General features: G+C 34.6%; 1 protein-coding gene across 3 annotated transcripts in view; it reads left to right on the top strand.

The window, feature by feature from the left end:
* The window catches only part of LOC113045040 (calcium/calmodulin-dependent 3',5'-cyclic nucleotide phosphodiesterase 1A), a 51,555-nt gene extending 36,353 nt beyond the window's left edge, over positions 1-15,202 (top strand). For 2 of the 3 annotated variants that reach the window (XM_026205157.1, XM_026205155.1), the window contains 13 exons: positions 2,091-2,207; positions 2,892-3,032; positions 4,264-4,364; positions 4,452-4,580; positions 5,732-5,833; positions 6,004-6,124; positions 7,878-7,959; positions 8,046-8,166; positions 8,589-8,761; positions 9,788-10,138; positions 11,522-11,578; positions 13,857-13,979; positions 14,104-15,202. In XM_026205157.1, coding sequence (XP_026060942.1) covers positions 2,091-2,207; positions 2,892-3,032; positions 4,264-4,364; positions 4,452-4,580; positions 5,732-5,833; positions 6,004-6,124; positions 7,878-7,959; positions 8,046-8,166; positions 8,589-8,761; positions 9,788-10,138; positions 11,522-11,578; positions 13,857-13,945 — 1,584 coding nt within the window. In that variant the 3' untranslated portion in view covers positions 13,946-13,979; positions 14,104-15,202. The remainder of the gene's footprint in view (positions 1-2,090; positions 2,208-2,891; positions 3,033-4,263; positions 4,365-4,451; positions 4,581-5,731; positions 5,834-6,003; positions 6,125-7,877; positions 7,960-8,045; positions 8,167-8,588; positions 8,762-9,787; positions 10,139-11,521; positions 11,579-13,856; positions 13,980-14,103) is intronic. The other variant, XM_026205156.1, reaches the window with a different exon arrangement.
* Positions 15,203-15,912: the final 710 nt, after the last annotated feature.

The raw sequence follows: 15,912 nt of genomic DNA on the forward strand, positions 1-15,912 counted from the left end.
AAGAGCGCAATTGATCTTTCCCTCGGCCAGCTGGGTTACCTGGCACACACTCACGGTTTAGGACGGACCAGATTTTTTCGGATATTTGTCTAATAGAATGAAGCATATGTGTACAACACAGATTTCTTTTTAATACAAGCACACAAAACTTGATTTATTTAAATGTGCAAAGAATCTAAACTGATGCACTGATGTGTGTAGGAAAATTTTTTGGGTCAGTTAAAAATAATCCATTTGAAAGAAATAATATTTTTGTTCAGCAAAGATGCATTAACTTTGCTAGATGCATTAAAAAGTGGCATTGGCATTTATAATGTTACAAAGTGTTTCTTTTGAAATTTCTATGCATCAAAGATATCAAGGGCCCTATAATACACTCGGCGCAATGCGACTCAAGTGTGTTTACTAGCTTTTGTGAGCATAAGATTCTGCCCAAACATAAAAAAACCTACCAACCTCAAAACTTTTGAATGCTAGTGTATTAGGCAAATGCAAAAAAAAAAAAATGCTTTTTTGAATCATTTTCTCTGCATGAAATTATAGTCCAAATTATACATCCAGCTATCTGCTTTGATTCGATCAAGAATTCCATTTCAGAGCTGTTATCAGCCGCATCTGTTCTCCTATCAGCTTCTCATTCATTTTTGAACTCCACAATTTGTGGCAGGATGGCTTAGAGTTATTCCTATTTGTCACTTCAGTCATAAGTCTGCAATCTTTAAAATAGATTTTTTTTTTTTTTTTTTTTTATGTTGCCAAATGTGATTCTAAAATTCTGGCTAAAGCTCTGACTAAAAGTGATGGTCAAAGATGATCTTGGAAAGACTGTGTTTTGAATATTATATCCTACTCTTACTAATCAAATGAGCAATGCATGCAGTCTTTTCACTTCAGATGTAAAAGTAAAAATAAAATGAAATAAGTTCAATTAAATCAAAACGTAACCCATGTGTTTACCTAAAAAGCCTGTTTTTTTGTTTTTGTTTTTTTTTGTCATATATATTATTTGTAAACATCCAAACCAATTTAAATTCTTAATGCAAAACAGCACAGAACCTTTTTAAAGGCTGGATCACAAAGGGCTAAAGTTCAACCTTTGGAAATGGAATAGAGATCTCCTGCAGTCCCCTATAACTGGTGTGCCCTTGAGTGAGTCAGTTTGCTTCTCATTAGTTTATCTGCAGGTAAATGTATAAATTAAGAGAGAAGGATAAGTAACAGAATACAAATACAGATGTTCTTGTCAAACAATAGCAGTAATTTGCTGAGACAGTATGCAGGACAAAGATTTCAACCTGAGCATGTGAATATTTAATGCAGCATTGTGCAAATGTTCATCGCAACCAACTAATCAAACCTACACAGAACTTTCTTTGAAAGTGATGACATGAAATAACAGAGGGTCAAACTGAGAGTGGATGGAGGAGAGAGAGAAAAAATCGAGAACACATAAACCACAGGCGCTCATAACACACCAAATCTCCTGTATTATTGCTTTTGTCGTTTCATGACTCAGGATTGAAATGTACAATGATAGAATCACACGTTGTTCATCACAGTCCCTGTTTATTAGGGAGGTGAAAGTAATTTATACATTATAAAAAGAAATTCAGGCTGGTATTACTACATTATGTAAAAGCAGCCATTTGTGAGGCTCTGGGACTGTGAACATTTTATCACAATTATTGGCATCATAAAATAAAGTCTCGGTTGCTCTTTCATAGCTCAGAAGATACAAAGAGATTTTATATGTGATTTTTCTTTTCTATAAGAAATACTGTATACAATACTATTTAAAAGTGGAGTCAGGAGGATTTTTTTTTCTTGAAATCAATACTTTTACTCTGCAATAATTCATTTGATTAATCAAAAAATTTGAGCAAAGGCATTAATAATGTTACAGAATATTTCTATTTCAAATAAATGCTTTTCAAATAAATATTAGTATTTTACTATAAAATTGATCAAATAAATTCAGCCTTTTTTTAGCATAAAAGAAAAATAAAATGTATACAAATTTATTAAAAAAATATTCATAACTGTATTTGTTAATAATGGTAAAGATGTCTTTTTTGTTGTTATTGGTCTAGCATGTGGACACATGGTCATTTGACGTCTTCACACTGAACGATGCCAGCGGAGATCATGCACTGAAATTTATTTTTTATGAACTTCTCACCAGATATGACATAATCAATCGCTTTAAGGTAAGATGCTCTATCTTTCTTTTTTATTAAAAGACTAAAAATACTGAATTTTAAAATGGATCTCCCTTTCCTTTATCTGTGGATCTGAATACTGTACATAATAACAGGAAAATCTAAATGCATCACATTTGGTCAGTTTTATTATTATTAATATATATATTTTTTTTATTATTTAATTCTATAGAAATTATGATTGCACTTTATTTTACAGTACGTGTGCTTACATGCACTTTTAGTGTACTTACAGTGTATTTATCTTAGAAAGTTCTGGTAAAACAAGGTAACTACATGGGGTAGGGTTCTGGGTTAGTACCTAGTTACATTACATAGTTATTGTAATTACTATAATAAGTACATAGTAAGTATATGAGGGACAGGACTGTAAAATAAAGTGCAACCGAAAATATTAAGATTTTTTTTACACTTTTTTCCTTTTTTTTTTTTGTATCCATGTACCCCTTTGAAAGCCCTTACTTTATAGAAACTAGTTACAATTTTTTAACTAATATGTTATGTTCTGCCAAATGTGTTTTTATATTAACCAGCACTTACAAATTACATAATCTCATTTACTAAGTGTTTGGACTCAACCATCCTCATAATAACATTTGATAGCAAAGTCCAGATGGTCATCTTCAATTGGCTATTTGACACTGTGATGGCTTTTTTTATGCATCTCCTCAGATCCCCGTTTCTGCTCTGGTGTCTTTTGTGGAGGCCTTGGAGGTGGGCTACGGCAAATACAGAAACCCTTACCACAACCTAATCCACGCTGCAGACGTCACCCAGACAGTGCATTACCTCCTGCTCAAGACCGGCATGGTTGTGAGTCCACAGCTGCACCAACAGAAACCTACTTCGCAAAAAAAATCATGTCCTAGAGTCTGTGAATTCAAACAACAGCTTCGCCTTTGAGGATTTGTGCATGTTTATGTGTGCTGTGATTTAAATCCAGTCGCCTTGGTTGTTTATTATTGTTACTTCTGCTGAACCGAGCTAGTGAAGTATGTTTTATTAAGCCTGACACTGCACTTGAGGTATTTATCGAGGTTGGGGCCCTTGGAATGGCAGTACAGTTGGTGCAATGGTCCGTTCTCGCTTCACGATGCTGCTCGTATACCAATCAATATGAAGTTAATCTCGCTCAACGGCTCAAAACACGCTCCTGTCACTCCTGCCGCAGGCTCATTAACCTCTCTGTGATGTGTGGACTTCACACTGGCGTTCTGACAAATGATATGCCCCCTAGCATTTACACCGCTGATGATTTCTTTTTGTCATTCTGGCACTCTGGTGATTTAGTGTTAATAAGAGATAATGTTATGCACAGAAGAATAAATGTGCAGAAGAATAATGAACTACAGTAATATAATTTCATTTCCTTCATGCTTATCTTCAGTTTAGCAGAACGATATTATTTATTAAAGAACACGTAATGGGGCTTTAAATTGTCTAAGGAAGTGTGTTTCATTGAATATGAAAGCGACTATTCCCATGAAATTTCCATCTGTTGTTTTTCTAGTTTTCCTCACAGTCTGCATGTTAAAACAAACATACACAGGCAGTGTATTTCATTCATGAACAAATAACTCTTTTGGGCTGGTCCTTTTAAGTGAATCACAAATATAATGGAGACCAGTTAAGGCTGATTCCTAAACAAATGACTCTTTAAAGATGGTTATTTTTAGTGAATCAGAAATATTTCAGGCAGGCAATGTAGTCTTGATTTCTGAGTGAACGACTCTTATGAGTTGATTCTTCTTAGTGAAGAATCTTCCAGTTCTTTTTAGCGAATGAAACATATCCAGGCTGATCAGTGTAGTCTGATTCCTGAACAACTGATTCTTAAGAGTCATCTCTTTTTTATCGAATCAGATATATACTGGGTGACCAGTGTAGTCTGATTCCTGAACAAAGGACTCTTTAGAGGCGGTTCTTTTTGGATGAATCAGATACCAAAAGAATCAGAATTGAACAGACTGTATCAAAGTGCTTCAGAGTAAATGAGATTTTTCCTGTTGCTACAGCATTTCTCTTGTTATCTCTCTTCTTCCAGCACTGGTTAACCGAGTTGGAGATCTTCGCTATGCTGTTTGCTGCTGCTGTGCATGATTACGAACACACCGGCACTACCAACAACTTCCACATACAGACCAGGTACTATTGCAGTTAAACAGCAGTGTCATTCAGTTCAGCAAAGCAAATACATCAGTGGCCTTTAACAGAACTAATGTGTATTTACAGATCCGACGCAGCCATACTATACAATGATCGTGCTGTACAGGAAAACCACCATGTGAGCGCTGCATATCGCCTTCTGCAGGAAGACGATGAAATGAACATCCTCCACAATTTGTCGAAAGATGACTGGAGGTTAGAAACATGATGCAAATTAGCACAATAAGTCATCTTAATAATAACCGCGGTCAAGTTAGAAACCAAAATTGTTTTACAGCATAATTCTATAGGAGAAAATTTTTTAGTCGCACAATGAACTTATTTGGTAGTTCTGGACTGGTGCTTTTATATCAAGAGTTTTATATGCAACAGTTCCCTAAATATGATCATCCTCTTCCAGTTCACCCATTTCCTATCATGTAAAGGTACCTATATATTTGTATGTATATTTTATACAGTGATTTTATATATATATATATATATATATATATATATATATATATATATATATGTGTGTGTGTGTGTGTGTGTGTGTGTGTGTGTGTGTGTGTGTGTGTGTGTGTGTGTGTGTGTGTGTGTGTGTGTGTGTGTATGTATATATTATAAAATAATATTTAAATGTAATTGTATATTTAAATATATAATTTTAGGACTATAAAATATATTAAATATTATAATATGTAAAATGTGAAAATTATTATCTGAAAAATATTCACTTTTTATTATGCTGACACTGAATGCATTTTTGTCCTGCTCTCTTTTAGAGTATTTTTAGATGTAATTACCCAAAGAAAATAAAGCTATGAAGGTCAGTAGAGTAAACTAATTCTATTCAGTCTCACGATTGCTAGATGTCCAGTAGAAAAACAAAATGACGCAGTCACATTCAACCAGTTTTTAAATTTTTTTACACACTTTATTATTATATTTCTGGTCAGGGTTTTTTTGTTTGTTTGTTTGTTTGTTTTTGTTGTTGTTTGTTGTTGTTGTTTCAGTTTAAATAATTTTCCTTTTTACAACAGGCCACCTGGATAACCCCAGTTTGAATAGTCCTGCTTTATATAACCTAGTAATTAAGAACTAACTAATATGTTGTTAGTTAATAGTATTAGTATTACCAGTATGTTGTATTGACTGAAATCAGATCTGTGCATATGTGCATATATATACATATGTATATAAATATGTGTGTGTGTGTGTGTGTGTGTGTGTGTGTGTGTGTGTGTGTGTGTGTGTGTGTGTGTTGAATTAGCCCAATAAAACTGTTTTTTGAAAAAAAAAAATTTGGTTCTTCACCGAATGAAACATGCTCTAAGGTCAATACTGAAAACGTGTCTTTCTCTCAGAGAATTGCGGGCCCTGGTGGTCGAGATGGTCCTGGCCACTGACATGTCCTGTCACTTCCAGCAGATTAAAGCCATGAAGAACTTCCTCCAGCAGCCAGAAGCGTAAGTTCGGTCGCACACATCAGGTTAACGAGGAGGAGGGGCTTTAGCTAATCACACACTGTTCATGCAAAAACATTTCTGCATCTACAGATATTCATATCCACATATTGAGAGGTTGGACAGAGTGATTTTAACAGCTCTGAGGGGCTGAACATCTCTGTCCTCTGCAGGATCGATAAACCCAAGGCCTTATCCCTGTTACTGCACACCGCTGACATCAGCCACCCTGCCAAAAACTGGAACATGCACCACCGCTGGACCACCTCACTGCTGGAGGAGTTCTTCAGACAGGTCAGTGTCCCGAGAGCATGAAATCTTATTTTAATTATAGAAGCAAATCAATCTTATCAAAGCCTTTTCTGGGACATACTTCATATTTCACAAACTCAAAAGAAAGAAAAAACTCTTTTTTTGCCTATTTTTAAGGCCATAATATAGACCATAATAATCATGATATGTTTGTTTGTTTAAAACATATAAGCTAAAGATGAAATGTTATTTATAAAAAAAAATAAAATAATAATATGTATTACAGTATTTGTTTCTATGTAACTGTAGTTAATAAAATACAAGTATTCATTGTTAGATCATATTATCTCAGTTGCTTTAAGTAATATGAACAAACACAAAACTTTTGATTTTAGCAATGTGTAAGTAAACGTCGAAATTAATATTAAGATTAATAAATGTTTTACAAGTATTTTTTATTGTTAGTTTATGTTAACTGATTTAGTCCACAAATGGAACCTTATTGCAAAGTGTTATCAAAATATTTAACCAAAATAAATAAATAAACAAATGTAAAGATTATTTAAACTATACTGTCACATGTTTATACTTATGGTAGTATTTGTCGTACTAATGCATGTTCATTTCAATAATAATAAAAGTTAAATTATTTTATAAATAATCCGAAAGAGATTATTATTATTAATAATATTATGTATTCGTTTATTTTTTTACCTATTTATTGCATAAAGGTAATACCAATTTGAGAAAATGCACTTAATTTTCTTGAAACTATTGTGAAAATGTAAAACAATAAATGTATAATCCTGAAAATTGGCTTACAACTCCATGTGAAAAATATGAATCCTTATTTTTTTCTTTTCAGATTTGATTAGAATAAATGTTGAATAATTTATAGATTGACTATAGTAAATGTATGCCAACAAAATAGAATATACAGTGGTCACTGAGAATATCCTGTTTACTAGTACAAAGGTAGTGCCTATAATAAATCTCTGATTTGAATTTCATTCACCGAAAACCTTGCAAATCCACCCTTGATCGTTCTAGGAAGTGCTCATCAGTGCAGCAGCCCAATACCTTGTCAACTTAACTTTGTTTCCCAGTGATCTAATCTTGAAAAGAGCATTCCAAGCCTGTAACGTCCACTGTAAAAATCCCATTAATCTCCTCTAAATATCCATTTCCCGCATTCTAACCTCAACATTTGAAACTCTTCTGGTTCACCGTCAGCTTTTGCATCTCAATGAAGGTGTAAAAGTCATTCAGAATTACTTTCCAGGGCATTTTCTTTTTTGTATGATTGAATAAATAATGAAGTAGAGCTCAATTTCCTTGCTAAATCAAAACGGATTTAATTCTAATCCAAACACAGTGTGTTTTTAAGAGATGAGTATCTCCTCATAATGCCAAACCAATTAACTTCCCATTGTCTGACTTGATATCACACCGGTCCCATCTTGGCTTTTCTAAAAGAGCGAAATTAAATCTTTGATTTATTGACATGTTTAAGCTAATAAATGATCAGTTCATCGCAGGTCAATCACCCTCAGAAATTATAATTGCAATTTCAGAGTCAGGAATGAAATGTCAGCGTTGCTCAGGAAATTGATGGTGACTGTGAAAAGTGCCATCAGCAAAATTGAGCAAAAAAACTATCATAGCAAAGATTTTTTTTTTTTTTTTTTTTGCTTTTTTGCTTTTTAAAAAATGCTCTTTTATAGCCCCATTCATAATCAGAAATCTTTATCTGTAAATATGCTAATTGGTGCGTTTTTTCTGCTTTTTGTTAAAGGGCGATAAGGAGGCAGAGCTCGGGCTTCCCTTTTCTCCTTTATGTGACCGCAAGTCTACCATGGTGGCCCAGTCTCAGATCGGTGAGTGATCGAGCTTGCGTGTGAATCGATAGGATTTGGTATACCCACGTCTGTGTGTTATGATGCTCATTTCACTTGCCTAACAGGTTTCATTGATTTCATCGTGGAGCCCACCTTCACTGTGCTGACAGACATGATTGAGAAAATCGTGACTCCGCTGATCGAAGAAGCCTCACCCTCCGGCCTGACTGGATTCAGACGGTCCAGGTGAGGACAAATGAATGGGCAAATGAATTTACTAGCACTGGTTGTTCAAAACACTGATCTCGTTCAAAAGTTTGTGGTCACGAAGATTTTTGGTAACCAATGAATACAGCAAATCAGCAGATTAGAATGATTTATTTTAAACAACTGGTCAACTATGTAGGAACCCTTTATTTTAAACTTGGATAATTCTGTTAATAACCTGCTACTTTACTTCCACTATACACTTTTATGAGGTCATTATGTCAGTATGTGCGAACTACCAAACATGCATTGTCTATGGTTTGTCCCAGTGGATGCACATCTTTTATCTAGTCATGAAATTGCAGCTAATGACATCGCACTTAAAAGTGATGTACTTCCATATAATCTAAAGACAAACATTTACTGGAAGCTAAATAAATGCTCACTCTGTGTTTGTGCAGTCTGAATAACATCCCGTCGGACAGTAAACGGTCTGCAGTGAGAAGCACTGGTTCAGAGGGCGGCACTTCCATGCACTGCTCCGTGAGCGCTGTCGATTTTAAGACCTTCAAAAGCACCTGGAATGAGGAAGTGCATAAAAACAGAGAAAAATGGAAAGCACAAGCAGCAAAAGGTATAAACACACTTTTAATAAAAATCGAGAAAGTTGTGCTGTAAATATTTAGTAATGCTTGCTCCTGTTGCTCGTACTAAAGGTTGGGGATTTATACAAAGCCATAACTCTAAATATTAAAATTAGGCTTGTAACTTATGCTGAATATAAATAAATGATGCATCAAATAGCTGGTTGAACAGTGGATCCAGGGCATATCTAAAGACCAGAAAATCAAGACAGTAAGGGCTCTTTTGACTTGGGGCATGAAGCAAAGCCAAAGCAACTGCAGATACACCCTAGCAACCACATAGAACACCTTATCAATCGTATAGCCCTGGCAATCATTTACAGTGCCTTAGTATGCAAGGTCAAAAATGAAAATAACCCTATGATTTACTCACCCTCAAGCAATCCTAGGTCTATACGGCTTTCTTCTTCTAGATGAATCCAATCAGAGCTATATAAAAAAAAATCCTGGCACATCCAAGCTTTATAAGGTTTTTTTTTATTTTTTTTATCCATATTTCACATTTTATAAACAGTAATATCTATAGCTTCTGCTAGCTGTTGTATGGATGTGCTTTATTGGACTTCTTTTGGACTATTAAAAAAATAAAACACCCACTCACTGCCATTATAAAGTTTTTACCAAGGTTCCCCTGGTAAAATTCGCATTTTAGGAGCTAAATATCACTTTAATGGGGTCGCTTCAAGCCATGGATATGAAAATCAAACCACTGCAAAAGTGTTAAAGTAGCCAAATTACACTAGAAAACCACAGACCTGGCAACACTGCTTCCAGCTTCTTTCATTTCCATTCAGAAGTATGCAAATGCAGGAAAGCGGAAATGCAAAGACTGGTTAACAAATGTTGTGATTGGGGTGGCCAATCCTAGCTCCACCCCTGTGTTAATTACTGTTTTAATAATAATAATTTAAAAAAAAAACTAATTCTGACAGCACTTATTTCAAGAAATGTTGCATGCTTGAAGTGATCTCACTTTCACAGTGCCAGGAATGATGAACTGAATTTTTGTGTGTTAGATCTGGAAGAGAAGGCCAGACAGGAAGAGAACGAGCAGAAAGCTCCTAAAACCGACACAGACACACAAAGCAGTGACAGCAAAGGCGATAATACTAAAAAAGAAGACCGAATCAACACGGACTCAAGTGTGAAATCTCAAGACAAACGAAAGGAAGACACAAGACGAGAGAAGGATTCAAAGAGAGATCGAGAAGCTACAGGCGATAACAAGGAGCACACAGAGCAACAGCCCAGAGAGGAAGAGGGTAATAAAGACCCAGGGGGGGTGAACGGGGCTCAAACACCGGCGTCTGACACCAAAGAGCCCGAGACCTGCAGTGACACGGACAATAGCAAAAGAGCACACAACGGTGAGTGTCAAAGTTTTCAACAAATCTCTTGATTTTTCAAATTAGATCATTTTAAACTAATTCTAGGTATATCCTGATATGTTGATATCATGTTCACATGTTTAGCAAAATGTAGTGACTTTGTGTCCAACTTTTTGTACTGATCCATACTTGGTGAACTTTGACCTTTGGTTTACCTTATACATGATATAAACTAGTGGTTGATTAATATGAGTTTTGATCATTATTTTTAATAATATTATAATTATTATTATTATTGACAATATACATGTGTTACATGTTTAATGTCATAAAAAGTGTGCATGATGTAATCTAGAGGCTGACCAATATGCATTTTGATAATGGCCAAAGCCAATAATGATATTTAGATACTGGCTGGTTGATAGCAGATGCCAAAAAATATATATAAATAACTACCAATAATATTTTAAATATTTAATAATATTGTTTATTGTTATTGTTATAATTATTACATATTTATTTAATGTCCAAAGAAATGAAATTGCAGTAATGAAATAACTTTCATATTTTCCAAATTAAATTCATTTTCATATTTCTTTCTCAAAATGAATAATAAAAAAATTGGAGTAATTGTAATTTACACAATATTTTCTCAAAATTAATTTAAAAAAAATGTTTAAACATAATGTGTCGATTAATTGGACACAGTTATCAAACTATTGTTACAGCCCTGGTCCAAAGTCAGGCAGGTAACAAATAAAAGGTTCTAATAATCAATATTTCAATATTAAATATGGGTCAATATATAGGTCTATCACTACCATAAACTGTACTATACTGCATTTACCACTTTTGCCTTGTAACCAAGCACTTTCGCAGCCAAAACATTTTGCAAAGACGGTGGTTTTGTTCTTAAATGTTTCTAATATACTTGTACAGTAGTACACTTTAATTCTTATTCTTATGTGTTTTGTAGTGTACAGGGTGGTCCGTGTTGTGTAGTGTGCTCTATAGCGTATACTGTACTCTACAATTTATAGTGTGCTGAGTGGTGAATAGAGTGCAAATGTAATGTGCAGTGTTTAATGTCCTCAAGCAAGCATACTAACTAGTGTGTTCTACTTACTAATGCTGTAATGTATTGTGTTTTGCAAGCGCTGTGTGCTGCATTATGATGAATTCTGTAGTGTATGTGCATTTATGATCTTGTCAGGCATTTCTTACTAAAGCTAGAAGAGAAGGATACAACTAAGGATACAATTCAAAACATTTCTAGAAAGAACGCAAAGCAGTAGTATTGTTAAACGGTTAGTGGGGCAGAAAAATGGTTGTTTATGTTAGAAAAGCACTTGTTTTTTCTTTTGTTTGTTTGTTTGCGCTGAGCGGTCTCAGTTAGTGATCCGTGTCTTATCTGAATGTCAGGGAACGAGGAACTGAACTCACCTGACAGTGACGACAGTGAAAGCAAGAGATCGGACGGTAACACCATCATCTCCTTTAACTGTTGGAATCACATAGCGGCTGAATCCTAATTTGCATACTAGCAGCCTCATTTGCGGCACTGTGTCCTAACCAGGCATGACACAACAAGTTTGCAGTAATAAAAAATTTAGGATATGGGAGAAATGTTACGAGTTTGTATTACTTGTTTTATTGTGTTGCACCTGATAGGACACAGTGTAAAATAGTGACTACAGCACATTATACAGATAAAATTATCATCTTGGGTGTCATATCAGTACAAAAAAAAAAAAACATCCAAGGGTGCATTCCTCTAAAATCCAATGGAAGTTTATTATCCCGGCACCCTTGGCACACTTTTTAAAAACAGATTATGATTTTACACTCCTTATCTCATACTTATTTAGAATTGAATGTAAAATGGGAATCAGCCTCTATGAGCAGGAGAGCTACATTCATTTCCCCTCATCAGGACAGAAAAACCCATGGTGATTTGACATGCTTTTTCTTTCACCTCTGCATTTCAATGTAAATATTTATCCATTTACTTAGTCTTGTGTTTTTCTAAGCCTGTATGATTTTCTTTCAGGTGCATTTTCATGGAATTATTTATTTATTTATTTTGGCCCATATAGTGAATAGGGCTCTTGCTCTGAAAAAAGGTCCAAAAAAGAAAAAGCATGATTAAAGTAGTCCATATGACTTAAACACTATGTACAATAGTATCCTAGGTTGTATCTTTAATAGAAATGCGTTTTGTTTCTATGCTTTGAGATGTTTTTAACTGTGCATTAAGTTTAAAAAAAAAATCAGTAAATGCAGTAATATTGTGAAATAATTTTACAATAATTTATTACTGTTTTATATTTGAATATATTTTAAAATATAATTTATATCTGTGATCAAAGCAGAATTTTCAGCATCATTAATCCAGTCTTCGGTGTCACATGATCCTTCAGGAATCAGTCTAATATGATGATTTGCTGCTCAAGAAACATATATAATATTTATATTTACACACATAAAACTGACCTCAAGCTTTTGCACAGTATTATATATGGATTCAAGCCAAGGATTAATAGATATTTTATCTAGAAAATAAGACAAAAAGTACTTGTTCTGCAGTGCTGTTTCCACACATGATTAATAGTTGTTGATGTCAAAATGAGCTAAATGCATCTTTGGTGCTTTTTTGTAATTTTTTTGAGCCTTGACAGCCCCCATCCCAGTTCACTTTTGTTGTATGAAAGAACAGCCAAGACATTCTGCAAAGTAATGCATCTTTGTTTTCCACTAAAGAAAGACATTCATATGGGTTTGGATTGACATGATGATCAAATTTTCATTTTTCAAGGGTTACTCCACCCCAAAATGAACGGTTTGTCATTAATCACTTACCCCCACGTCGTTCCAAACCCGTAAATACTCAGTTCGTCTTCGGCACACAATTTACGATATTTTGGATGAAAACCTGGAGGCTTGAGACTGTCCCATAGACTGCCAAGTAAATAACAGTGTCAAGGTTCATAAAAGGTATGAAAAGTCATCGTCAGAATACTCCATCTGCCATCAGACATGCAATCTGGGTTATATGAATCAACGGGAACACTTTTTGTAAGTGAAGAAAAACAACAACAATGACTTTATTCAATAATTCCTTTGTCAAGGGTATTTAGCTTTGATATGAAATAAAACAGCGCATCCTTGTGGTGCGGAGGACACAGAACAGCATATGCAGCACGGTTATATGGAGTGACACAGAGGAGCCCTTTGACAAAGGAATAATTGAATAAAGTCATTGTTTTTGTTATCTTTACTTACAAAAAGTGTTCCCGTCGCTTCATATAACCTAGATTGCACGTCTGATGGCAGATGGACTTTGACACTGTTATTTACTTATCAGTCTATGGGACAGTCTCAAGCCTCTAGGTTTTCACCCAAAATATCTTAAATTGTGTTCTGAAGATAAATAGAGCTTTTACGCGTTTAGAATGATATGGGAGTAACGTTGAGTGCTTAATGACAAATTTTAATTTTAGGGCGGAGTATCCCTTTAAGATACCTCCATAAATCACCTTTTCTGGGATGATAAAGTCAGCATACAGTAGACAGTGAGAGATTTTGTACTGTATAAAACTACAGACAAAGACTATTTATATATGTTTAGTTCATCCCTCCATCTGATTCTGAACACGTGGCATGTCAGTTGTCGTAGCACCTCATTCCCCTGTCAGACATCAGTCAGAGCTGTGGAACAGGAGCTCTAAATGTGCCAAATATCTGCTCTCCTCTGCAGACTCAGAAGACGAGCACAGTAACTGTGGGATCTCCCCCTCTTCACTGGCAGACAGTGCAGCCGCTGCATCTGCGCCTGATGCAAACTAACAGCACTCCAAATCCTGTACTATGCTGTCACCTGGTGGTTATCTTTTATTATTCATCCTTTTTTTTTTTTTTTTTTTTTCACATCTTAAAATCAGATCTTTTTGTCTCTGATGGAGTTTATTTTTTCATACTTTCTGTAATTCACTTCTGTCTTCAAGGATGCACTCCAGGTTTTAGTTCAGAGATACACAAAACCATAGAGGACTGAGACTTTGGCATGAGACGGATGTAAATCCTTGCATCCATGCAATGTAAAAAGTCATGCGTGGTGCTGCGGTGGCTTTTGGAAACTGTTGGCACCAAAGCCACACGCATGAAGATGAAATGTGTCCCGTGTCAAGTCGATGGAGACCTACCCAGCTGATGATCTTCCCTCGGGGACAACGTGACATCTGCTGACCACTCAAGCGCCAAACCAGCACAGACAGCGAGCCGAGAACTTCAAAGAACTCCAGTCCCTCAGAGCGGGCAAAGAATGTCTGCAGAACTGCTGTTCATTTACCTCTTATTTTTATTTGTTAGTCGTAAATTTGATGTTGCTGTCGTCCGTGTTTGTTCTTTTTTTCTGTGTATGATACTGTACAGTTTCCATCATGTGAGTCTTCTGTGCATATGCTTTCAGGAGCTTCTTGATATCAAATGGTGTATGTGATTGAGGGTTTGATTGTTAGTATAATGGCCCATAATCCTTCAATTCAAAAGTCAATTTGAACATAGAAGATTTTTTCACAAATATTTTTGACATTTTGACAACTATTCAAATGATTTTGTTATATGTGATTTGCACAACATATATCTATGTTAGCTAGATATAATGAAATTAGGAAAAAAAAATGAAAGCTTATGCACAGTGGTCCAAAAGCCTGAGGTCACATTGAAAATTATGGGTTTTCTTGGAAAAAAATAAATAAAGATTTAATATATCAAAATGCATGTTAAGTTATGATGTAAAATTATACATACATATATATAATTAGTAAACATTAATGTACATTTTTCTAATTCTCACTCATATCTTATTTTATTACTCTTATTTTATATATTACATTTTGTATATTATCTTTTTTTTTTATTACGCATTTTCTTTTTTTGCATTAAATTGGAAAAATACCTAATTAGCCTCAGATTTTTGGACCACACTATACTGATTAAAGGAATAATTCATCCAAAAATGAAAATGTACCCTCACAAGCCATCTAAGATGTAGATGATTTTTCTTTCTTCATTGGAACAGATTTGGCTAAATGTCATTGCATCACTTGCTCTCCAATGAATCATCTGCAGTGAATGGGTGCCGTCAGAATGAGAGTCCAAACAGCTGATAAAAACATCACAATAATCCACACAAATCCTTCAATGAATGTCTTGTGAAGTAAAAAGCTCCATGTTTGTAGGAAGTCCATCATTGAGGCATTATAACTGTAGTTTAATTCTCATTCTGACGGCACCCATTCACTGCAGAGGATCCATTGGTGAGCAAATGATGTAATGCTACAGGTCTCCAAATTTGTTCAGATGACAAAACAAACTCATCTATATCTTAGATGGTTTGAGGGCGAGTACATTTTTAGCACATTTTTATTTTTTTATGTGAACTCTTTCTTTACAATTAACAAAGGTACAGCTCCCCTTTTTTAAAAAAAAACAAATGATATCTGACTATCTGTGTTATTATAAACCAAATCTGATGGGCCAGTTTCTCTCTTAAACCTCTGCAGAGATTGTCAGCTGTTCAAGATCTTATAATGCAGTAAATGTAATTATTTTCACATTAGGTTGTGTTTTGAATTTTCTTCTATTTTTATATTTAATGTATATAAAAGAGTATATTATTTATGAAGTGTTTATAGGGAAATTTGGTATGAGCAATGAACAATATTAATTGTAGGAAGGTGTACTAATCATGCTTACTCAAATCTCGGAGAGAATTATTATCTTATTTTTGTTTTTCAATCTGGTAAATGAGG

This window comes from Carassius auratus, chromosome 27, assembly GCF_003368295.1.
Source record: "Carassius auratus strain Wakin chromosome 27, ASM336829v1, whole genome shotgun sequence".
NCBI lineage: Eukaryota > Metazoa > Chordata > Actinopteri > Cypriniformes > Cyprinidae > Carassius > Carassius auratus.